Below are 25,751 nucleotides of genomic sequence, written 5' to 3'. Positions count from 1 at the left end.
AAATTTAGCCCATGATCTCTTCTCTAACAAAAACAACCTCAGTTTTTCCAAGTCTTTCTTGGTATTTGTATTCCCTCATACCTAGGGAATCTGTGCTGCACCCTCTCTATTGCCTCAATATCCTTCCTAAAGTGTGCAGCCCAAAGCCCTCATATATTTCTACCTTCTCTACATGCTCTTTCTGGTTGCTTTTATTTTCCCTGCCCCCCTCCTTCCTTTCTAGTTTAATGATGTGGAGATGCCGGTGATGGACTGGGGTTGACAATTGTAAACAATTTTACAACACCAAGTTATAGTCCAGCAATTTTATTTTAAATTCACAAGCTTTCGGAGATTTTCTCCTTCCTCAGGCAAATGTTTAAAGCACACTTCACTTCCCTATTGATCTGTTTTGTCAGATCATTAGCTCTCTTCCTATTCAGATTAAGCCCATCCTATACGTTAGCTCCCACCCTCCCCAGAACTGGTGCCATTGCCCCATAAAACAGAAATTCTCCCTGACACCACCTCTTCAACCACGTGTTGAGCTCCCTAATCTTCCTATCATTCCCTACTGTACCACGTGGCTAGGGGAGTAATCCAGAGATTACAACCCTTGAAGTCCTGCCCCTAAACCTCCTTCCTAATCTCCCAAACTCCTTCTGCAGGATCATAGGCCCTTCCTTTTCTGTATCACTGGCTCCCACCTGTGCCATGGCGAGTGGCTGCTTTCCCTCCCCTTCCATAATCTTTTCCAGTCTTATAGAAATGTCTTTTACCTTAACACATGGGAGACAACAAAGCATCTGGGACTCTCAGTCTGGACTGCAAAAGATAGTGTCCAACCCTTTAATTAATCGAGTCTCCTGTTACTACTGCATTCCTAACAGAATTGCTAATTTCCCCTCTCCCTCCCCCTCATGTTATTTGGTGCCATTGTAATCCATTTGATCTCCCTTCCCAGAGCCCTCATCCTCCCCACAGGAAGCCAGTGCTTCAAACTTGTTCGAGGATAATGTGCTCTAGGTGTTTCTATCCCCCTTAACTTTCCCTGACCTGTGAATAGTCACTGCTCCTTCCTCTACCACTGCCAGCCCCCTATCTCCAGAAACTTTTCTCCCCAATGTGTTGGATAGTTTACAACTCTGCCTCAAGTTCTGACATCTTGAGCTCAAGTAATCCAAGTTTGAGACACTTTCCGCAGATATGTTTGTCCAAGTTAACATCGGGTACCCGAAACTCCCACATCCTGCAGGAACCGCACATCAATGTCCCTTCCTGTGCTGCTATTCTTATTATAAATGGTAGTTAAATTTATATTCTTTATCTGCCTACAATGTCAATTAAACTACACTGCACTCCTCCCTCCTCTTTTCCTACATTCCCAGCCTAGCCAAATTACCATTTTCAAAGCATTGTTTTCATTCTATTCCTACCTCACTCCGTTACCAGCTCACTTGTGGTGTGCTCTCCGCTCGACCCTGGGGAGAAACACCCAGCTATTTACCTTTGCTGCAGGCTACTGCCGTGATAGGTGACTATTCTAAAGAAAAAGAATGTTTACGCATCATCTGGTTGCTACAGAAACTACAATCAGTATTTAAAAGGCGCTTCATTTATTTTCTGAACACTACTCACACTAAGAGACTGTTAACTTGTGGTAAAAATGTTCATTTACTGCTTTAGAGCAATGCCTTATAAGAATACAAAATGGTCCAATGTCATCTTGTTCCCAAAACCAAAACACCAACGCATCACATCAGGAATAAGTGCAGATTTGAGAACCATAAGCAACACATCGATGACATTCATGAGCATAGAATTCAAAACAGGAGGAGTGATGTGACAAAAGTGAAGTATTTTTGCCTCGTTTTAGCTTGGTGCTATAACTCAGCGACAAGACATAAAATTAGCTGCAATTAAACTTCACGTCCCAGCTTAACTAGATTCAAAACTTGTGGACATGGTCCAAAGCTGGCTTTCTAACAAAGGCTAGAAGGAGGAGCAAGCCACATTGGATCAAAATACATACTAGGAGATTTTATTGGGTCTGTGCCCAGACACACTGGATTGCCTGGGCACAGCGAATATCGGGGAATTATGTGGTTTGGAGCTCATGCCTGTTAAGGAACCTGCCTGATTTTCATGAAACTTGTAACAGTGCATTTTTAGGGACCTTCAAAGTCAATTTTTAATGATTTTAACAACTAAATTCCTGGGTTTTGCTTAGGTAATAAATGAGTAAAAACTCAGTCCCTCCCAAATTGGAGAAAAAAACCCAAAATTTTACGTTGCTTTCTTACAAAAAAATCAGACCCATGTTACAATTCATTAAAGCACAAGTTTTAAAAGATTAAGACTTTATTTGGAATTACATTATAGCCAATAAACTCAATTCACAATCTCAAATCAATGGAGAAATTCAAAGTCTCGAAGATATAGGAGAATTTAAAGGGCCCTACAAGTCATGCAAATGGCCACTGAAAAAGCTGACTGCATGTGCAAAACCCGAGCAGTTGGCAGCTATGATTTTGTCTACCACTGAAACATGGGGGGGGGGGGTATGCTGAGGATTGCTGTATAACTTTCCAAAGTTTGGCTCATAAAGGGCAGGAGTTTTTAATGCTAATTTACATACTGTGTTTATTACAATACAGGGGAAATTATGAAATTCTTTTGAACCCTCCTAGTGGTTAAAAAAATTGCCTACAAAACAGCAGCATTTTCTTGTTAAACATTTTCAACAGCGTTGTCCACATTGTTGGCTACCTTGACAGTGAATTCGCTTTAATGATAAAACACTTACCCTCATCGTCAAAAATGGCACGCTCACAGTCATTTTCTTGGACTGTAATGGGGCATTTGTACAATCCTCCTGCTATAGTAGCTTTTTGCTTTGGAAGTCCTTTTGCTTTTGGAGCACCAACCAGTAATCTGTTTAATTGTTTAAAAAAGTTAGAAGTGACAGAATATAACAGCATAGCACAAGTAAATTGTTACATGTAGGACAGACCAAGGTGGAGAACTTTGCTGGGAATAAAAGAAAAATAGTTTTATGCCACCACAACTTTGACAGCAGGAAATCTACTCTATATACCATTTCTGGGATTGAGTCACACAAATGTCAACGCAGAAGCCATCCTGAAGGCATAAAATATGGTAGGCCACTGCCAAACTTTTCCACTTAAAAGCAAATGAGGTCAGCACATACTGCTAGATAAATCCAGGTCTTCTTTTGTGTTAAATGTAAAGAATCTTACAACACCAGGTTATAGTCCAACAATTTTATTTGAAAATTACAAGCTTTCGGAGGCTTTCTCCTTCGTCAGGTGAATGTGGGAATCCTTGAACGTTTCGCATTTATATTCAGAGAACAATACCTGGTGATTACAGATAATCGTTCCAACTGCCCGTTGTCAAGGCAATCAAAGTGTTCAGACAGAGAGGTGTTACCTACAGGACCACCGAATATACAAACGGCCAGAACACAAGACAGGGAGAGAGAGGGAGAAACATCCGAAAGGAAGAGAAAGACAGAGAATGACCAGCTGTATTAAAAACAGATAACTTTTATTCGCTGGTGGGGTTACGTGTAACGTGACATGAACCCAAGATCCCGGTTGAGGCCGTCCTCATGGGTGCGGAACTTGGCTATCAATTTCTGCTCGACGATTTTGCGTTGTTGTGTGTCTCGAAGGCTGCCTTGGAGCACGCTTACCCAAAGATCGGTGGCTGAATGTCCTTGACTGCTGAAGTGTTCCCCGACTGGGAGGGAACCCTCCTGTCTGGCGATTGTTGCGCGGTGTCCGTTCATCCGTTGTCGCAGTGTCTGCATGGTCTTGCCAATGTACCATGCTCCGGGGCATCCTTTCCTGCAACGTATGAGGTAGACAATGTTGGCCGAGTCACAGGAGTCTGAACCATGTACCTGGTGGGTGGTGTCCTCTCATGTGATGGTGGTATCTGTGTCGATGATCTGGCATGTCTTGCATCTGCTCAGACGAGGAGGAACGCGATGGACACCTACAGACGCTGAAAGACGCCCTCGTAAGAACAGGATATGATGCTCGACTCGTCAATCGACAGTTCCGACGGGCCACAGCGAAAAATCGCATAGATCTCCTCAGAAGACTAACACGGGACGCAACCAACAGAGTACCCTTCGTCGTCCAGTACTTCCCCGGAGCAGAGAAACTACGCCATGTTCTCCGCAGCCTTCAACATGTCATCAATGACGATGAACGCCTCGCTAAGGCCATCCCCCACCTCCACTACTCGCCTTCAAACAGCCACCCAACCTCAAACAGACCATCGTTCGCAGCAAATTATCCAGCTTTCAGGAGAACAGCGTCCACGACACCACACAACCCTGCCACGGCAACCTCTGCAAGATATGCCAGATCATCGACACAGATACCACCATCACACGAGAGGACACCACCCACCAGGTACATGGTTCATACTCCTGTGACTCGGCCAACGTTGTCTACCTCATACGTTGCAGGAAAGGATGCCCCGGAGCATGGTACATTGGCAAGACCATGCAGACACTGCGACAACGGATGAACGGACACCGCGCAACAATCGCCAGACAGGAGGGTTCCCTCCCAGTCGGGGAACACTTCAGCAGTCAAGGACATTCAGCCACCGATCTTTGGGTAAGCGTGCTCCAAGGCGGCCTTCGAGACACACGACAACGCAAAATCGTCGAGCAGAAATTGATAGCCAAGTTCCGCACCCATGAGGACGGCCTCAACCAGGATCTTGGGTTCATGTCACGCTACACGTAACCCCACCAGCAAATAAAAGTTATCTGTTTTTAATACAACGGGTCATTCTCTGTCTTTCTCTTCCTTTCGGATGTTTCTCCCTCTCTCTCTCTGTCTTGTGTTCTGGCCGTTTGTATATTCGGTGGTCCTGTAGGTAACACCTCTCTGTCTGAACACTTTGATTGCCTTGACAACGGGCAGTTGGAAAGATTATCTGTAATCACCAGGTATTGTTCTCTGAATATAAATGCAAAATGTTCAAGGATTCCCACATTCACCTAACGAAGGAGAAAGCCTCCGAAAGCTTGTGATTTTCAAATAAAATTGTTGGACTATAACCTGGTGTTGTAAGATTCTTTACATTTGTCAACCCCAGTCCATCACCGGCATCTCCACATCATGGCTTCTTTTGTGTTAGGCACAGTGTAACTGCAAGCCAGTTTCTGCATATGCCTTATCACAAATCAAATTGTTTGCAGAGGTGTAATGAAATCACTCATCATTCACTGGGCATTAAAGAGGTGGTGACTGCAAGGCACACTTGCTTATTAACTTTAACCTGCATATTCCTATAAAATGTATGGGGATTGAATGTTTTTTTTGAAAAAATAGAACAACCTTTTGCACCCAGTGTCAGCATGCAGGCCAGGAATAGCATGGGTTAGGTGCTAAGTAAAGATCTTCTTACAATTCAGCTTCATGGAGCCTCAGAGTGCATTCAATTGGAGATAAGGCCACAACTAAGTGTTAACAAGTTACAATAGTGTGAAGAGCAGGTAGCTGGAGGACTCTTGAGTCTTATACAGCACAATTATTGTAACCTTTAAGACATATTAATTTTAAAAATGATACACTTCATAGTGAAAATATTAAAGAATAAATTAAAAACCAGAAAAATAAAAACGAAGCTTTCCTGCCTTTGAGCACTATCTTTTTAACCAGTTTGCTTAAGTTTCGAAAGGGATCTCTTCAAAAACCGCAGCCTTGGTTTCCTGCCTTCGCAGAAATGCGGTGCACTTTCAGCGCAGCAAAACTTCCCCCACCGCCCTCACCCCCCACAGCTGGACCCCCGACTGATGTTCCGGCCTGCTGGTCATTCAGGATTGTGCCTGGATTGGGTTGAAGAATAGTTACTGCAATCCTCAGAATCCCGCCACTGCTGCTGCCAGAACGGTGAATACCAGCAACGAACAGACATTTCTTGCATTCTGTGTTACTAAGGCACAAGTGACAGGAAACGTATTGGGTGACATGTTTCCCGTATTTGCATATGTTTTCAACATGCCGGCACATAAACGCGGTGGAGCCCGTCCCTGATCTATTTTCCGTCCGACTTCTGCTGAAACACAATCATCGGAAGGAGGAGGGAAATCCCGGCACGCATTTCCCAGAGTAATCCTGAACTCCAAAATGATTGAAAAACAAGAATTCCTTATAAAATTAGTACCAATTAACTATTTAATAGACGCTCCTCAGCTTCAACGAATATTTTAATGCAGTCAGAAACTTCAACAGGTGCAGAAAATGTCTTCCGAGTACCAGATGTATGGAGCAAACCCCCAACAATGTATTTCTCCTGACTTTAAACTGAGATATCAGTGGACAACTACCAACATTTAAAAAATTTCAAACCTTGTGTAAAATATGTCTTGGTTTGCTAAACAAATTTAAGAATGGGATGTTCTGTACACAAAACATTGCATTCTCCAATATTTTGGGACATAAAAAACTCAGTTAATAGTTCATACATTTTAATTAATTTCTGAATTGGTTGCAATTCACTAAAATCTCTCATTTTGTCATCTTACATTATTTGGAAGTGTGCGTGTGAGTATGGAAGGCGAAGGAAAAGGAGATACGCATTCCATTGAAGTCAATGGAAATGAACATTGAGAGAGATGTACAACGGGCAGTTCCGATATCGCTCATTTTTCACTACTGCCCAGTCAACATTACCCCAAGAGTGTCAAGACCAAGTGCAGTATTCAGGTCGAATGTGGTTAAAGGTGGGCGAATGGGCGACACAGGGAAAAGAGAGAAGGGAAGAGAGACAGAAGGAGTCTTAACAAAGCAATGAAAATTCTTTCGCTAATACTTCTAGGGCTTACTCGGACAGCACAGGGAGGAAGTTCATGAGGCTACACGGAAACGTTGAATGAAAATATGCACAATTCAGGGAAGCACATGGCTGTACTTTAGAGAAAAAAAACATTTTTTATTCACAAAAACAATTTTAAAACCTCTCCAAGGATTTACTAACAAAACAGCCCAATGGCAAGGATAAGGAAATGCAAAGTGATTTAAACAGAATACAGCTGCAGCAACTGTTTTTTAGATCTAATGTTATGTGACAGTTTAATATTGCACAGCCCTATCACAGTGCCAACTACATGCTTCACTGGTATTGCAGGTAGATGTTTCACTTTTAAAATGGAACATGGTGACCCACCTACCACTTTTAATATATTATAGATTTTTTAAAAATCTGGCAATTTTAATTACTGTAATGCCGCTACATATTAAAACATTTCCTTACAGATGCGCTAACCCATGGACATGATGTACAGATTCATCTTTTAAAGCAGTTGTATAGAGCTTAATAATTGACATCCACCAGATGCCAATGTTTCATTCAAAATGAAATTGAACAGAAGTTAAAGTAGTGCAAGATGCAAAGAAAAAGAGAGTCTGACTGGCTCACTTGTGCGTGGACAGATACTGAGCCAGATTCTTTAAATGCCAGCATCAGCAAAGATATCAACATTTTGTAAGAATGCCTTCCCTCCCCCTTTTTCTTTTAAAGAACAATTACTTGCTTTCATTTCATGAAATTAAGCATGGTGTCAAACAGCAGTAGCCACAGGCCATTATTAGATGCTTGGGTATGACGCTTCTGAACCCATCAGTCATGAACTTGAACAAAGGACAAAAGATTGATGAGAAGCTTGAAAACTTCTGAAAAGGAAAAGCACAAAGAACCTTTCAGCAGCTAAAACGTGAGGGTTAGCAGAACTGCACTACAATGGCAAGACAAAAAAAGCTCTGGCTCAAACTCAAACTTCCCCTTTTAAATGCATTTCTACCTCCCTCCCAGTGTGGTTTTATGATAGTCATGAATCAGTTTTAGAATAAAAGAAAGCAGTACATGTACAACAACAAAAAAGAAAATTAGTCAGAGATGTACCATACATTTCCAGGACAGTCACATTTTCTTTTTAATCTAGGTCAAGACTAGAAAATATCTATATTTAGAATAGAAGACCAAGTACAAATGACATCCCACAACAAGGCTCAAAGTTTAAAACAAGAAAATACTAATGCAGGCTCTGAAATTCCACATGGTTTTCAGCATTTTTCCCGTGTAAAATCAAAGCAGCAAACTGAGCCATTTGTGCTGGTTTCTCACCCAAGATTTAACTATTCCCACTCCACTCCCTGATTTTCAAAATGCAATTGGGCCCTTCCCACAATCTGCCTGTTGAGTACCCAGTGCTGGGTATAATAAAATAATATACGATGAGGGTCAGTGAGCAATCCTGAAATTCCTGGCTTTACACTCCTAATGCACTGTAAGTTAAAAATGAGACATATGAGTAAGATACATTTGCTGCCAGGATCAGCTGAGACAAACGGAAGAGAAAAACATTTCTGAGCCCAAAGAGTGTGGAGAGTTTGAGTAGCACTTACTGCAACTGGGAATAGCTTTTTGGAATGAGCATTCTGCTTACAGAGCCTTCGACTTGCTTCTGGCAGTGAGAGAGCAACAGAAGAGTTTGACCACTGCACCCAATCCCAATGAGGGCTTCTTAGGAGCAAGTATGGAATTCCTCATAGGCATACCCTCAAATGCCTTTATCATGGAGGACCTGATGTGGAGATGCCGGTGATGGACTGGGGTTGACAATTGTAAACAATTTTACAACACCAAGTTATAGTCCAGCAATTTTATTTTAAATTCACAAGCTTTCGGAGATTTTCTCCTTCCTCAGGCAAATGTTTCAAGAAACATTTGCCTGAGGAAACATTTCTTGAAACATTTGCCTGAGGAAGGAGAAAATCTCCGAAAGCTTGTGAATTTAAAATAAAATTGCTGGACTATAACTTGGTGTGGTAAAATTGTTTACAATTTATCATGGAGGAAGAAGAGGACTTGCAGCATATAAGGAGGATGTGCCCCAATATTTCCCCCATGCCCCCCAAGAATATACAAACACAGGACCTTAGTGCGCAGATGTGTATAAGAAGAGAGTGCTTCATGAAGGAGGGAACAGGGGAGCTCTGCCACTTACTACAGGGACCTGCAGCAACACTTATCTGTGACTATGGAGGCAACGACTGCAATGAATTTTATGCCACAGGGTCCATTCAGGCCGCCATGGGGGATCTCTGTAATATCAGTCAGGGTTCAGTACAAGCATGTATCCATCATGAGAGCTAGGGGAATTCGTCTACTTTAGCATCAGAGCAAGACAGCAGTAAACATAGAAACATAGAAACAGGAGTAGGCCATTCAGCCCTTTGAGCCTGCTCCACCATTCAATATGATCATGGCTGATCCTTTATCTCAATACCATATTCCCGTTCTCTCCCCATACCCCTTGATGCCTTTTGTGTCTAGAACTCTATCTAGCTCCTTCTTAAATATATTCAGTGACTTGGCTTCCACAGCCTTCTGTAGTAGTGAATTCCACAGGTTCATCACCCTCTGAGTGAAGAAATTTCTCCTCATCTCACTCCTAAATGTCCTACCCCGTATCCTGAGACTGTGACCCCTTGCTCTGGACCCCCAGCCAGGGGTAACATCCTCCCTGCATCCAGTCTGTCTAGCCCTAACAGAATTTTATATGTTTCAATGAGATCCCCTTTCATTCTTCTAAACTCGAGTGAATACAGGCCGAGACGACCCAATCTCTCCTCATACGACAGTCCTGCCATCCCAGGAATCAGTCTGGTGAATCTTCGCTGCATTCCCTCTATGGCAAGTATATTCTTTCTTCGGTAAGGAGGCTAAAACTGCACACAATACTCCAGGTGTGGTCTCACCAAGGCCCTGTATAACTGCAGTATGACATCCTTGCTCCTGTACTCAAATCCTCTTGCAATGAAGGCCAACATACCATTTGCCTTCCTAACTGCTTGCTGCACCTGCATGTTTAAGATAAGGCCATCCAGTTTCACAGGGTTGCTGGCTTTTGAGGTCCATGGTGTAATAGATGTAACCCACATTGCTTTGCAAGCTCCTACAGAAAATACCTTCAACTTCCTCAACAAGAAGGGCTTCCACTCCCCGAATGTACAAATTGTGCAAAGGATCCTGTATGTTAATGCAAGGTATGCTGGAAGTTTTCACAATTCATTTATCCTATGAAATTCAGCCCTCTATAACCTCTTCAAGGAAGAAGATCAAATCAATAGATGGCTTATAAGGCCTACCGCCTGATTCCATGGATGATGACCTCACTATGTTGCCGAACAGCATCAGAGGAGTGCTAAAACGAGGCGCAGGCCTGTACCAGAATGATCACCGAGAAGACCATCAGGGTCTTCCGTTGCCTAGACAGGTCAGGAGGAGCTCTCTAGTATGCTTCAGCTCCAGTGTCTTGTGTAGTTATAGCCTGCAGTGCTTAGCATAACTTCACCATACAAAAAGGTGATATCTTGCTCCTTTGAGGAAGCCACTTCTGGCTGCATTTCTGGAGCTCGTTCCTGGGCAGCCTGGTGTCACCTCCTATGTTCTACTGGCATAGTACTCATGCAGAAAGTGGGAGGTGGAAAGGAGGCTGGGTGACAACAGTCTCAGGCTGGTCATCTCCAGCCGCCACCATTCTGTTGGGTCTTGGATCTCTGGTCCCCCGGATCAGCAGACTCATTGGTCTAATGGCAGATACCAGATTCTAAATACCCTGGAGAGAAAGCAGCCTGCATCTTAGCCGCCAGCACGCAGGTTACTGTCCATTCTGTCCCCAACTGCCACCGGGGCAGCAGTTTGTGCTTCTGTGGAGGTGGAGGCATTGACAGATCCCTGCATACTTGTTAGATGGAGGGCTGCTGCAAATGCCAATGAATCTGCCACATTCTCCATTGATATCTGCCTGGAAGAACAAACATCTCCGACGTTGTCACAAATGAGAGCTATAGACTCCAGACTAACATCTGTCAGCTGCTGCACACTCTTAGAGACTGATCTAAGAGTCTGTACACACTTGTAATGGGCCACAGGCGTCCTTCTTTTCAGGTGAGTACCCATGAGATCCGGGTCTCATAACTCCAAAGCCATGGGTAACCTTCTCCATGGTCTCACCCACTCCTCCAGCTCTCTCGTGCTCTATAAATCACCTGCTGCCACATCTTCACTAAAGCAATTTAACTCTCTTCAGGTGAAAGTATCTGAGCTGGTGCATGGTAGGAAAAAAGCAAATGAGCTTGAGTGGGTTGTGGCAGAGGAACATGAGGTAGGTCATTGCAGAATCTCTTTGTTGCACTTGACCCGGACTACTTCTCCCTCTTCATCAACATTCTCACCATCATCATAATTCATGAGGAAGAAGTTCCATCTCTCCTCTTCCTCATCATCTTCCTTTTCTTCCTTATCCTCTGGTCTATGTTGCTGTGGGGGAAAGGAGGGTACAAGCCAAAAATGGGTGAGCATTACTCCCTTGGGATTAAAGAAACAGAGAAGGGGGTGGAAGCTTGTAGTTATGTGGTGCTTCACAGGGATGTTGCAACTATGTTGGTGTCCAGTCACTAACATGATGCTGGCACGAAGCCCCCGACCTTGCTATCTCCAACAGCAGGAACAAGAATCTCCCCAACAGCTCCATGGTCTGCTCCACAGAGAGGATGATGTCTTTAAAGTCAGGTTGCCCCCTCTGCAAACTTGTTTCTTGCAGGCTAAGTGCGGCAGTTTCTCATGCAACAGGATTGAATGAATTAAGTGAAGACTGGCAACTGAGGAGTGTGTGCCAGGTGGCATGGAACAGCTGATGAAATTGTTGTTAGGAGAGATAGGTACCCATACTGTAAGATCCCAAGTTAGTGCCCCCTTAACCAGAATGCCAGTGCCACCACCCTCTACATTTTTTTGGAGGCTTCCTCCCAGCAGTCTGTCTCTCCTCTGCTCTGTTCCATCAACAAGAGTTTGCAGGTCCGATACTTAAGTTGTGGGCTCTTCTTTTATGCCACTGTACCCTGCCCTTGTCCCTTCTTTGGCTGTCTTTGCCAGCTGCTCCTGTGGTAGACATTCTTGGAAAGTGGCACAAAAATAATCACGAGACATCCAGTCAAGCTACCTCAAAAGCAAAATACTGCTGATACTGGAAATCTGAAATAAAAGCAGATGCTGGTCAGGCAGCATCTGTGGAGAGAGAAAGAGTTAACAGACAATGACTTTTCATCAGAATTGGAAGAAGTAAAGATTTAATAGTTTTTAAGCAAGTACAGAGCCAGAGAAAGGAGGGGAAGGGGGTGAGGGTGAGAAGGGGAGGGGAAGAATGAACAAAAGGGGAGGTCTTGTGATAGGGTGGATGGCAGGGGTGATTAAATGTCAAAAGGGACGATGGTGCAAGGCAAAGGGGGTGGTAATGGGAGACCAAACGCATATTGCGTGATCGCTTTGCTGAACACATCCGTTCAGTCTGCAAGCATGACCTTGAGCTTCCGGTCGCTTGTCGTTTTAATTCCCCGTCCCACTCCCACTCTGACCTCTCCATCTTCGGCCTCCTACTCTGTTCCAATGAAGCCCAACGGAAGCTTGAGGAACAGCACCTCATCTTTCGATCAGGCACTTTACAACCTTCTGGACTCAACATTGATTTCAATAACTTCAGACCATATCCGCTGCTCCCATTTTTTTTTTGGACAGCATGTATTGGTAATGGTTCTGCTGTTGTCATTCACAACTCCTCTAGACCCATCTTTAGTTTCTTTATTTGTCCCATTACCACCCCTTTGCCTTGCACCATCATCTCTTTTGTCATTTAATCACTCCTGCCCTCCACCCTATCACAGACCTTCCCATTTGTTCTTTCCTCCCCTTTCCCTGGCTCTGTACTTGCTTAAAAACTGTTAATTCTTTATTTCTTCCAGTTCTGACGAAAGATCATTGACCTGAAATGTTAACTCGGTTTCTCTCACCGTAGATGCTGCCTGACCTAATAAAAACGAATTAAATTGCCTGTACATAATGTGCACAGCATACAAGGCAAAACAGGGAAACTGGAGGCAATAATTTGTAGTGAGGAGCCAGATGTAGGGATAACTGAAACATGGCTTAATAAAGATCAGGATTGGCAGTTAAATATTGCAGGATATAACGTAGTTAGAAAGGATAGGAAAGGAAGAAGTGTGTGGGGGGTGGGGTAGCTGTACTAATTAGAGATAACATACTGGCAGTTGAAAAAAGGGGCATAAGTAACATTAAGATAGAAACAGAATGTAGGCATATTCTACAGACCACCTAATAGTGGAAGGGAAGTGGAGGATGAAATATGCAGGCAAATCTAAGAAATGAGTAAAATACATAGAATAATAATCATGGGAGATTTCAACTACCATTAAGTGAACTGGCAAGAAAGGTATGTGAGAAGCCCAACAAGAGAGGAAACATATTGGATCTAGTAATGGGAAATGAACCAGAGCAGAGAAGAGAAGTAAGTGTAGGGGAACATCTGGGCAACAGCGATCATAACATAATAAGGTTTAAATAATGATTGAGGAAGACATAAGTAAAACAAAGACCAAAGTGATGGATTGGAAAAAAGATAATTTTGAGGGGATCAGAATGGAACTAGGGAAGATAAACTGGAACAACATTTTGACAGGCAAAGAAATAAAACAGCAGTGGGAATTATTTAAAATGGTGATCAAGAGAGTTCAGGAAAAATATATTCCTTTAAAAAACAAGAATAAACTAGCCAATAATATAACACCATGGATGAATAAAGAGATAAGGGTAAAATTGAAACTAAAAAAAAAGGCATACTATAAGTACATAGATAATACAGGAGAGGACGACAAAAGGGTACACGAGGAGGTTAGGAAAGAAGTAAAAAAAAATTAGGAAAGCAAAGAGGAACTATGAAATTAAATTGTCGAGGAATATAAAAAGAAATAGTAAAGAGTTCTACAGACACATAAACAACAAAAGGAAAATCAGGATAGGGATAAGGTCACTAAGGGATGCACAAGATAAACTCACAGGTGAAATGGCTGAAATATTGAAGTTACTTTGCCTCAATATTTACCAGGGAGACTAAAAAGGTGGGTGTGACATTAGAAGAAGAAATCAAAAAAAGATATAAAGACATTTAAGATAAAAAAGGGGGAGATAATTGATAAACTAATCAAACATAGAGAAAATAAAACCCCTGGTCCAGATGGATTGCATCCGTACATATTAAAAGAAGTTAGGGAAGAGAGAGCAGAGTCACTATTACATATATCTAAAAATTCATTAGAAAAGGGAATAGTGCCAGAGGACTGGCAGACAGCTAATGTTATTCCTATATTTTAAAAGGGAGATAGAACAAGTCCAGGGAATTATAGACCAGTTAGCTTATCGTCGGTGGTGGGAAAGGTAATGGAATCCTTACTCAAAGATATAGTTGAAAACCATCTAAAAACCAAAAATATAAGAGTAGTCAGCACAGATTTCAAATGGTAAAGTCCTGCTTCACCAACCTTACTGAATTCTTTGGAGAAGTAACAGAAATAGCAGACAAGGGTAATGCACTAGATGTAATATATTTGGATTTTCAAAAGGCTTTTGATAAAGTACCACATAATAGACTCATGACTAAGGTCAAAGCTTATGGAGTCAGGGGACAGGTAGCAGAATGGATAGCAAGCTGGCTACAAAACAGAAAACAGACTGTAGGGGTTAAAGGTAGCTACTTAGACTGGCAAAAGGTGGGACGTGGTGTTCCACAGGGATCGGTGCAAGGATCACTGTTGTTCACAATTTACATTAATGATTTGGACTCGGGAAATGGAAGCACAATTTCAAAGTTTGCAGATGACACCAAATTGGGAGGAGTAGTGAACACAAAGGAGGAATGTGACAAAATACAGGGAGACATTAACAAACTTGCAGAACGGGTGTGTAAATGGCAAATGAATTTCAATGTAGATAAGTGTGAGATATTACATTTTGGTAGGAAGAATAAGGGGGCCACATACTGCTTGGATAATAAGAGTCTAAATGGGGTAGAGGAGCAAAGGGATCTAGGGGTACAGATACAAAAATCACTAAAAGTAGCGACGCAGGTTAAAAAGGGTATGAAAAAAGCAAACCAAGCACTGGGGTTAATTTCTAGAGGAATAGAATTGAAAAGCAGAGAAATTACTTTAAACTTGCGTAGAACCTTGGTTAGACCACACTTGGAGTACTGTGCGCAGTTCTGGTCTCCAAATTATAAAAAGGATAGAGGCATTGGAGAAGGTGCAAAAAGAATTCACAAGGATGATACCAGAACTGAGATGGCATACTTATCGGGAAAGGCTGAACAGGCTGGGGCTCTTTTCTCGGTCCTTGTACCGATCCCTGTGGAACACCACATCCCACCTTTTGCCAGTCTAAGTAGCTACCTTTAACCCCTGCACTCTGTTTTCTGTTTTGTAGCCAGCTTGCTATCCATTCTGCTACCTGTTCCCTGACTCCATAAGCTTTACCTTAGTCATGAGTCTATTATGTGGTACTTTATCAAAAGCCTTTTGAAAATCCAAATATATTACATCTAGGGGGGGGTGACGTGATACAGGTCTTTAAGATAATGAAAGGGTCTGATTGGGTAGACATAGAGAAAATGTTTTCACTTGTGGGGGTGTCCAAAATTAGGGGTTATAAATATAAGATAGTCACTAATAAATCCAATAGGGAATTCAGGTGAAATTTCTTTACCCATAGAGTGGTAAGAATGTGGAACGCGTTACCACAAGGAGTAATTGAGGCAAATAGCATAGATGCATTTAAGGGCTAGCTAGATAAGCACATGAGGAAGAAAGGAATAGAAGGATATGTTGATAGGGTTAGATGAAGAGGGGTGGGAGGAGGTTCATGCGCAGCATAAATGCCGGCATAGACAAGTTGGGCCGAATGGCCTTTTTTATTGCTGTAGACTGTATGTAACTATGTAACTCTTTGACCTGCTGAGTATTTCCAGCATTTTCTGCTTTCAATCAAGCTTCCTGATGTGAACGAGTGAGTGAACCACTTTGGTACTTACCTGCTGCTCCAATCTTCTGCCAGAACTGGTTTTCGAAGGTAGCAGTCTGACCATCAGCAGGTGCAACCTATGTCTCATTGGCACAGCTGCAGTGCAACTCACTGCGTGGAATTTCAGGGCAACAGTTACTGTGACCAGGTTAATACTCAATTATTAGCCTCAGATGATGTATGGCCAAGAGAGGCATGGGGAAAGGGGAGAAAGGAACAGAATAAAACAGTCGAGTTCTTTTAAATTACCAGGTAGATCTAAAACTACTGAGTTGCTCTGGTAGTTTGTGAGTTTGAATTCCAACCTCAAGCAGCATTACATTATTTTAATTGCACTGTATTCACTGTGGTAGGCAGTTCCAGACAAACCAAGTTCCTGGAGTAGCCAAAGCTTGCCATGTTTGCCGTTGGAGTAAGGTCATACTACAGCAGATATCTCACCTGATGAAATGCATCTTTTGTCCCTAGTTAGAACTTCGAGTTTCTAAATTTATGGCAGCACATATATGCTGTGATGTGGTACATGATCTATCACCTGCTATCAAACGTGACAGAGGGTTCTCAGAAACACTTTGCCATTATAAGGATTACCTGCATCACTATTTCTCCACTTTAATAAATTTACTTAGTGTAGAAAAAATAGTTATTTGCAACTATATAGCTATAATTGCACACAAACCAACTTTATGAAGGCAGCATTTGTAATTCACAGTCCAGTCACCTCAAATTAGCTTCAGTCCCTTTGTTGTCTTTGGAAGCACAAGGTTTTAAAACTGATTTCAACAAGTGCAAAAATTTACAAATGTCCTTTACTCCCCCTCCTTCTGATTCAGTGTGGCTACAAGTACTTGGCTTAGTCTTGGCTATTTGACAGTTGGCTCTTCACAGAAATAAAAAAAGAATGATTGAATTGGAATCTGAGCTTCATTTGGAATTAGCCATCCTGGGTCTCAAATCCAAAGTGACCAAGTACTCAGAAATAATAAATTCAGCTTCTACCCTATTTGTAACGGAAATGCTGCTGAAACATAACCTACATAATATGCAATGTTTTGTATCGACAACCTGGTCCAAGTTTCTCCAAAGTTGAAGATGGGGATCAAATGTGACTGCACACACATGATATGACTTTAAAGCAACTGTGGATGGGTAAATCCCATGCATGGACATTTAGCGCAAAGTCCCATTCCTGATTTTGACAGTCTACCTTCCCTAATGTTGACAGAAAAGGTCCTTACAGCTCAGTTGACTGCTGCTGATGTTTGAGCAGCGGGTGCTTTCTGGTATCAAACTATCCATCTTTCAATTGTGAATCTGGACAGTGACTGTTGGCAGGCTATTGGAACATTGTGGGGGGGGGGGGGTGGGGGCTGGAAGGCGAGTGGTGTATCTCAGCCAAATCCAATCATGTCCTCACCCAATGTCCTTACCACATGTTACTTTACAGTAGATCAGATAACTCAGTACAGACTAGACATTGAATCTGTAATCATCTGTATGGGTCAGCTACACACACTCTTTTTAACTGAGCCATCAATTTATTAATCCACATTTTAAATGGATTAATGCACCAGCACATTACCAGTGGTTGAGGAGGGAACAAGTGTACCGTCACCCACTACTTATTGCCACCCTCATCTTCATAACAGAGAAATCGCTTTTATAAGATGTATTTAATTATCTAGTTCACCCTGTGAAGCAACCCTGATATCTCCATAAGATTCTGCAGCTGGCACAAAAGGACCTCTGTGGCTTTTCTAAATGTTAGAAAATGGAACAATCCCTACAAAAAATTTGAGAAGAGAAAAACTATCTTGAGGTACACTGATAGAGCTAAGACACAAATAAGCTGGCGAAATAAAGGCAACCAACTTCAAACAATGAAGATTTCATGACTTTTGTCCTTTCAGAGGGACAGTTGGTATCCTATTCAATCTTTAATCAAGTAACTCCATTAAATTCTAATTGCACAAAAGAGATCTGACAAAATGACCAAACAATAAGAAACAAAACTGCCATCTCTGTCCAAATAACCCCCACCAGCAATTAACCACATGAATAGTTAAAAATCCATGATCTTCTGGTCTAAACCTTTGCCACTGCATTTTTGGGCAAGTGGCAGCAGGTAATATTGTTGCAATGGGTCCAAAAGCTCTGGAAAAAAACAAAATCGCTCACAGTAAAACAATTATAGCCATGGTCACACCCAAACCCTCACCTAAACACCCTACTGAGGACATTTCAAACAGAATCAATGCCATGGAAAATCAAGGGGGTGACACCTCTTCAAAAAAAGCATGGAACACTACCCATCAACTAGTAATAGCTGATATTATAGCTACAATAACCCCTCCCTTCCTTTATCATCCCAAATGCAAACAAAATGCACCCACACCCCCAATCAGAAAATAGCACAAGAGCAATGTCTGAGTGAGAAAAGAGAAAAGAACTTGCATTTGGATAGCATCTTTCATATCCTCAGAATATCCCAAGGTGCTTCACAGTGAATTATGTACCTTTAGAAGTGTAGTCACTGTTGTATTGTAGAGAAAACACAGCAGCTAATGTGTCCCAGCGAGGTCCCACAAACAGCAATGAGGCAAATGACCAGTTAATCTATTTCAGCAGTATTGGTTGAGGAATAAATATCAGCCAGAACTGAGAGGACTTCCTTACTCTTCTTTGAATACTGCCATGGGATCTTTTATGTCCACCTGAGCATGCAGATGGGGTTTTGGTTTAACATCTTATCTGAAAAACAGCACCTCTGGAATGCATTATTCCCTCAGTACTGCACTGAAGTACGAGCCTAGATTATGTGCTCAAGTCTCTGAACTGAGACTTGAACCACAACCTTCCGACGCAGAGGCAGGTGTGCTACCAGAAGAATTGAGTGTCTCCTCATGGGACCAATATTACCAACGGACATTAAAACTGAAACCAAATTTAAGCAAGTGAAACTTGTTGACAACAGTAAAATAGTGAGAGGAGAAGTGAGAAATGATGCAGAAAAAGATTAAGGGAAGGACTTGGGTAGATTTTGCAACTAGGCATAGATAGCAAAATTAAATTCAACAGTGAAAGTTTGAAACTCAACATAAACTTCAAGAACAATCTGTCTGCTAGGCACCCTGCAACCCTTTGGTCTAAATAACTTTAGACTTTAGCAATATCCTCATTGTCAAAACTGTTTCAACTCGTATCTGACCCCCAGGTTTTCCATCTCTCTGTTTCTTTAATGTCTTAATGTTTCTCTTACTTGACTGAGATTATCTATGACATCATTCCACTCCTGATTCCTCTCAGAGTTTGTCTATTTTATATATTACTTCTCTGTGTATTTGTCTGTCTGTTTCTTTTTCTCCCTCCCACTTCCCTTCCTTTCTGATTCTGTTAATATGCTTGTTTGTTTCTTATTTCTCAGTTGTGAAGAAGGGCCCAGCCTGAAAAGTTGACTTGTTTGTTCTCTCCACAGATCCTGACTGAGCTGTTGTATGCTTCCAGCTTTTTTTGGTTTTGTTTCAGATCTCCCATAGCGATGTTCCTGCTGAGTTGGTAGGTTGCTGTTTTATAACAATAGGGCTGTTATCAAGAAAACGTGATAGGAAAAATGTTACAGGAGGTGGGCGCTAGGTGCGAGTCTTTAAATATATTATAGATGGGCATTAATAAAAGAGTCCTTTTAGTTTAATTTCTTCACCTAAAAAATGATACCATAGCTCTTGGATTGCCAAGTGGGCATTAAACCATACAGACCAGCAGGATGCATGTTTGATCTGCAGTCTGTCCTGGATTAGCTAATCTTAGCCAGAGGAAGAGCCTCACTAATCTCTTCCAGTTATATGTCTTCACACAAACATATGAAAAAAGACAGGAAAATAGCAGCTGGTCCATTAAGCCTCTATCATCCTGGCATGGTGTAACTTCTGTACTTCATCACCCCCATCCCCTTCCCCCAAGCAGCCATTCAATCTCCCGGGAGAGGAAGAAAGAGAAAAAAAAAGTAAGTCAATTTAAGAAAAAGCACCCAGGAAATTCCTCTCCGACCCCCAAAGGTGATCAAGCAATCTGCAGGAGACCCTGATGATTGTGGGACACACCTACCTTCTATCTGCAGATATGTTCGCCACTCTCAGGAACTCGGTCAGCTCCTTTTGTGAATGCTTGCAGTGAGTCCGCGCTCACTGAACACGTTGGCAATATATTCCAGAGGTCGACAACTCTTTGCGAAAAGACATACCTCTCAACATCTAATCAAGTTCTATGCTTTCAAAGCTTGTACTTATATTCTGTCATCCTCCCTAACCTATCAACTCAAATAGCCAATCCACTTGAACTGGAGTCCAATCCTTTTATTTTAAAGACCTCAATCAATTCTCCTTAAAGACTACATTTTTCTAAAATAAAAAAGCCCCAGTTCTCTGAGCCTATCCTGCTAACTGAGGGTCCTTAAACTAGACATCAATCCACTGGCCCTCCTTTAAACCTTTTCCAGGGCCTTTATAGCCTCACACCATATAAGGGGACAAAACTGGGCATAGTATTCTAGATTTGGCCTGACCAAGGCCTCAGAGAATACTACTTTTTCTATTTAAATGCACTGGAAATACATTCTAAAACCCGAATGGCTTTTACAATAGCCTCGCAGCACTGGTCATGGACCTTCAATGACTTGTGCACTATAACCTCCAGGTCCTTCTCCCACTCAGCAGGAAACCCTGCATGGCACTCTATGCTCTTTTGTTCCTCCATTTCTAGCACTAATGAGCAGCTCACTATTTGGAAGGGCAAGATATCGGGTGGCCGTGACATTTATTTACAGCGAGCTTATGCCTTTTACAGCAGATGCGTCTTTTCACTGGTACTGTTTTTAAGTTTTTTTGCAGAAGAATGACTACTGCCAGGGTGCTCTGTTTCTGTGATACTGCAATGGAGGTGCTAATAGAGCAGGCCAGGGCTAAAAGTAGGTCCTCTATGCTCCAAATGGTAGATGGGTACCCAGACAACTCAGCTAACCGGCCTGGAAAGTGGAGACTGCACTGGAGAATAGCTGCAGCATAATTTCAAGGACCTGGCAGAAATGCTGCAAAAAAAGTGATCTTAACCAGACAGCAAAGGTGAGAATGTTTTCTTCATCTGCCTTTTTCTCTGAATGAAGTCTTGCAACACCACATTTTCCCCAATCCTTTCAAGGGTCACACACTAACTGTCTCCCTCTCTTCTTTCAAGCCAAGCTAGGGAGCAACAGAGGGAATAGACCAGAACCAGGAGAGTTGAAGCCAGTATCCCAGCCTTCACTCAAGTGGAAGAAGCTGCCATGAACAGAATAAGCAGAGAGAGGACATGCAGCAAAAAAGTTGGAGCTTGAGGGCAACTACAGTAGGATGTTTGGCTACTTCCCTAGTCTTTTTCTTCAAACAATCACATATACAAACAACATAGCAACCTAATGCTGTATTGCATTGCCACTCGTCTGCTACTGCTTACCCATGCCATTATGTGGCAAACCATGGCCTTTTAATCCTAGGTCTTCAGATTACTCAGGCTCTGCAGGCACACAGGCTGAGGGGGGAGAATCCTCCCAGAGATGCACCATCACCAGCACCCTGAATGGTATAGATAGTGAGATAGAAGGGTTTGCACAGGTGATTCACTGAGCAGAAGTGAGCAGGAGCAGGAGGAAAGGACAACCCAGGAAACAACACACTCGAGGGTGTTGGCCAGGAGCTGCAGAAGCTACTGAGTTTATTCCGAACTGCTGACACACAGGCAAAAGCAACTTTTGAACTGAAGTAACCTGAGTTCAGTCGCTGGCCTGAGCTGGCCGGAACCGGTTTGAATTAGCTAAGTTTCGTGAAAGACAAAGGAGATGTGATAAGACACAAGTCCTTATTTAGAAAAGGAGTAATGAGGTAATGCTACCCAAGTCCTTGGGACAGAGCCAATAAGGAGAAGACATGGACTAGGCGAACAAGCCTAAACCAACGGGAGAGAGACAGCACAGCTTGAAGAGATAAGATTCGGAATAAGAATGAAGAATCTCGGGCGTGGAGCCAGCGAAGACTCCGGAGACCAACCATCGCAGAAGTGATAGAACCTACGTCAGGGACGTAGAGACGACGTTGAAAGAGAGAGAGAGAACAGAACGCCTGGCCAGCGTCAGCTCTCCTTTTCGGGTATTAGCTTTTATATTCTGTGACCACTCAGGGAATGTCAGAGAAACCTAGTGGGTGTGCATTTAGATCCTAGTTTGGGTATAAAACTGTATAACCTGGTGCAAACTGCATGTCTATATCTAACCAGACGTATAAGCTATATGTATATGATCTAACGACGTGAATAAAGCAAATTGAGAGTTAAGAGAGAATTGACTCTTCTCCTCTTTGTACTAAGCCAATAACCGTAACCGGTGACCTCCGGTCAACAAGGGCCAGCCCAAGTGCTAGGTCTGCTGAAGGCAAGAGATGCAGACTTTACTGGCCTAGCCTTTAAAAGAAAAAATGTTTTCTGCGCACAGGCAATCACTGAATGTATTAGACTGCCTATTGGATTTTCTGCAATATGATGAAAGTCCATTACCAAATTGTGGGATTCTGGCATGTGACATCGACAATCTGCAGTTATCCATGCATGTGGTCACCTTGATGGATGCTGCTGCTGGGCCCTCCTTACAAGAGTTTCTGGAACCAGTAGTAGAAGCTCTTATGGATTCTCATACTGGGACCATGCCGGTTCTGGGCTCCACCATCTCCTCCCCCTTGGACTGGCTGGAGGACTGCATAGATAAGGGTTTCAGTCTGCTCTTCTACAGATCAGTGGCAGTGCCCAACCTCAGCCCCATGGTAATGGCAGTGGGGCATGTTACCCTTTCTCAGGGTGACAGCACATCTGATCCTCGCCACCCCCTCAATCAATACCTGCATGGTGCCACAAAGCCAGCTGGGCAGCAGCCAAGATAGTGAAGTCTGCGGCGGGCTCCCTCAGGCCCGAGCTCCTAATAGTCGTTGACCACGAGCATCTCAACATCAGCAACCTTCTACCACCCAAGCTAAAGCCACTGAGGGAGCACCTCATTGGAGTAGTAGAGTACCCCAAAAATTATTTCAGGTAGACACTATGGGCTAACACCTGGGTGATAATTTTATGTTATGGCATTACTGTAAACCATTAAAATATGATACCATTTTTGAAACGTGTTCAGGATAACTTTCTTAATCGGTATGTTTCCGGCCAAACAAGGAAGGAGGCATTGCTAGACTTGGTTCTAGGGAATGAGGTGGGCCAATTGGAGCAAGTGTTAGTGGGGAAGCATTTAGGGAACAGCGATCATAGTATCATAAGGTTTAGAATAGCTATGGAAAAGCACACGGACCACTCAAAAGTAAAAATACACAATTGGAGGAGGGCCAATTTCAGTGGAATGAGAACAGATCTGGCCCGGGTAAATTGGAATCAAAGATTGGCAGGCAAAACTGTAATTGAATAGTGGGCGGCCATTAAGGAGGAGATAGTTCGGGTACAGTCTAGGTACATTCCCACGAGGCAGAAAGGTAGGGCAACTAAAGTCAGAGCTCCCTGGATGACAAAAGAGATACTGAGTAAGAAGAAACGGAAAAAAGGGGCATATGACAGATGTCAGATTGATAACACAAGTGAGAACCAGGCAGAACGTAGAAAGTTCAGGAGGAAAGTAAAAAAGGAAATAAGAGGGGCAAAGAGAGAGTATGAGAATAGACTGGCAGCCAACATAAAGGGGAATCCAAAAGTCTTCTACACGTATGTAAACAGTAAACGAGTAGTAAGAAGAGGGGTGGGGCTGATTAGGGACCATGAAGGAGATCTACTCATGGAGGCAGAGGGGATGGTCGAGGTACTAAATGAGTATTTTGCATCTTTCTTTACCAAGGAAGAAGATGCTGTCAGAGTCTCAGTGAAGGCTAAAAATTGATAAAGAGGTACTTGAAAGGCTAGCTGTACTTAAAGTAGATAAGTCACCCAGTTTGGATGGGATGCATCTTAGGTTGCTGAGGGAAGGGTGGAAATTGCGGAGGTACTGGCCATAATCTTTCAAACATCCGTAGATACGGGGGTGGTGCCAGAGGACTGGAGAACTGAAAATGTTACACCCTTGTTCAAAAAGGGTGTAAGGATAAACCCAGCAACTATAGGCCAGTGAGTTTAACCTCAGTGGTGGGGAAACTTTTAGAAACGATAATCCGGGACAGAATTAACTGTCACTTGGACGAGTGTGGATTGATTAGGGAAAGCCAGCACCGATTTGTTAAAGGCAAATCGTGTTTAACTAACCTGATAGAGTTTTGTGATGAGGTAACAGAGAGTGTAGATGAGGGCAGTGCAGTTGATGTGCCTGTTTATGGGCTTTCAAAAGGCGTTTGATAAAGTGCCGCATAATAGGCTTATCATCAAGATTGTGGCCCATGGAATAAAGGGGGCAGTAGCAACATGGATACAGAATTGGCTAAGGGACAGGAAACAGACAGTAGTGGTGAACGATTGTTTTTCAGATTGGAGGGAGGTGTGCAGCAGTGTTCCCAGGGGTCAGTGCTGGGACCGCTGCTTTTCTTGATATATATTAATAACTTGGACTTGGGTGTACAGGGCACACTTGGTATCAAAATTTGCAGATGACACAAAACTTGGAAGGGTAGTAAACAATGAGGAGGATAGTGATAGACTTCAAGAGGATATAGACAGGCTGGTGGCATGGGTGGACACATGGCAGATGAAAATTAACGCAGAAAAATGCGAAGTGATACATTTCAGTAGGAAGAATGAGGAGAGGCAATATAAACTAGAGGGCACAACTCTAAAAGGGGTGGAGGAAAAGAGAGATCTGGGGGTATATGTGCACAAATCGTTGATGGTGGCAGGGCAGGTTGAGAAAGCTGTTAAAAAGCATACGGGATCCTGGGCTTTATAAATAGAGGCATAGAGTACAAAAGTATGGAAGTCATGATGAACCTTTATAAAACACTGGTTCGGCCACAACTGGAGTGTTGTGTCCAGTTCTGGGCACCGCACTTTAGGAAAGATGTGAAGGCCTTCGAGAGGGTGCAGATGAGATTTACTAGAATGATTCCAGGGACGAGGGATTTTAGTTACTTGGATAGAGTGGAGAAGCTGGGGTTGTTCTTCTTGGGACAGAGAAGGTTGAGAAGAGATTTGATAGAGGTATTCAAAATCATGACGAGTCTAAATAGAGTAGATAGAGAGAAACTGTTCACATTGGCGGAAGTGTCAAGGACCAGAGGACATAGATTTAAGGTGATTGGCAAAAGAGCCAAAGGTGACATGAGGAAAACTTTTTTTACACAGTGAGTGGTTAGGACCTGGAATGCACTGCCCGAGGGCGTGGTAGAGGCAGATTCAATCATGGCCTTCAAAAGGAAACCGGATTAAGTACTTGAAAGGAAAAAATAACGGGGATAGGGCGGGGGAGCGGGACTAGCTGGATTGCTCTTGCATAGAGCCGGTGCAGACTCGATGGGCTGAATTGCCTCCTTCCAAGCTGTAACCTTTCTATCATTCTATGATTTGCAATTATTTGTCTGCAGAGTGCTAATGTAATAGCTACTGAGTTGCAATGTCAGGTGACAATTAAATCAATGTTAGTCTTTGGTTGGAAGTATTTTATTGGAAGGTGGGAGAACTGCGAGAGATGTGCGCAGCTGTTTATGAGAAGAATAGTTCAGGTGAAGTGTTGGTCAATCAACTGTTGATGAAGAGCTCAAGCTTTAGGCTGGTGTTGATGCCCTTCCACTTCTGTGCCA

The 25,751-nt window shown here is 42.8% G+C and overlaps 1 protein-coding gene across 2 annotated transcripts in view; it reads right to left on the bottom strand.

Annotated features, from left to right (window-relative positions):
• LOC137323710 (integrin alpha-6-like) overlaps window positions 1–25,751 on the bottom strand; it is a 90,391-nt gene that overhangs the window by 50,120 nt on the left and 14,520 nt on the right. For both annotated transcript variants that reach the window (XM_067987533.1, XM_067987532.1), the window contains exon 2: window positions 2,786–2,913. In XM_067987533.1, the coding sequence (XP_067843634.1) occupies window positions 2,786–2,913 (128 nt within the window). The remainder of the gene's footprint in view (window positions 1–2,785; window positions 2,914–25,751) is intronic.

This window comes from Heptranchias perlo, chromosome 7, assembly GCF_035084215.1.
Source record: "Heptranchias perlo isolate sHepPer1 chromosome 7, sHepPer1.hap1, whole genome shotgun sequence".
NCBI classification, from domain to species: Eukaryota; Metazoa; Chordata; class Chondrichthyes; order Hexanchiformes; family Hexanchidae; genus Heptranchias; species Heptranchias perlo.
Note: the sequence above shows the minus strand (reverse complement) of the source record. Positions and strands in the feature narration are given on the sequence as shown.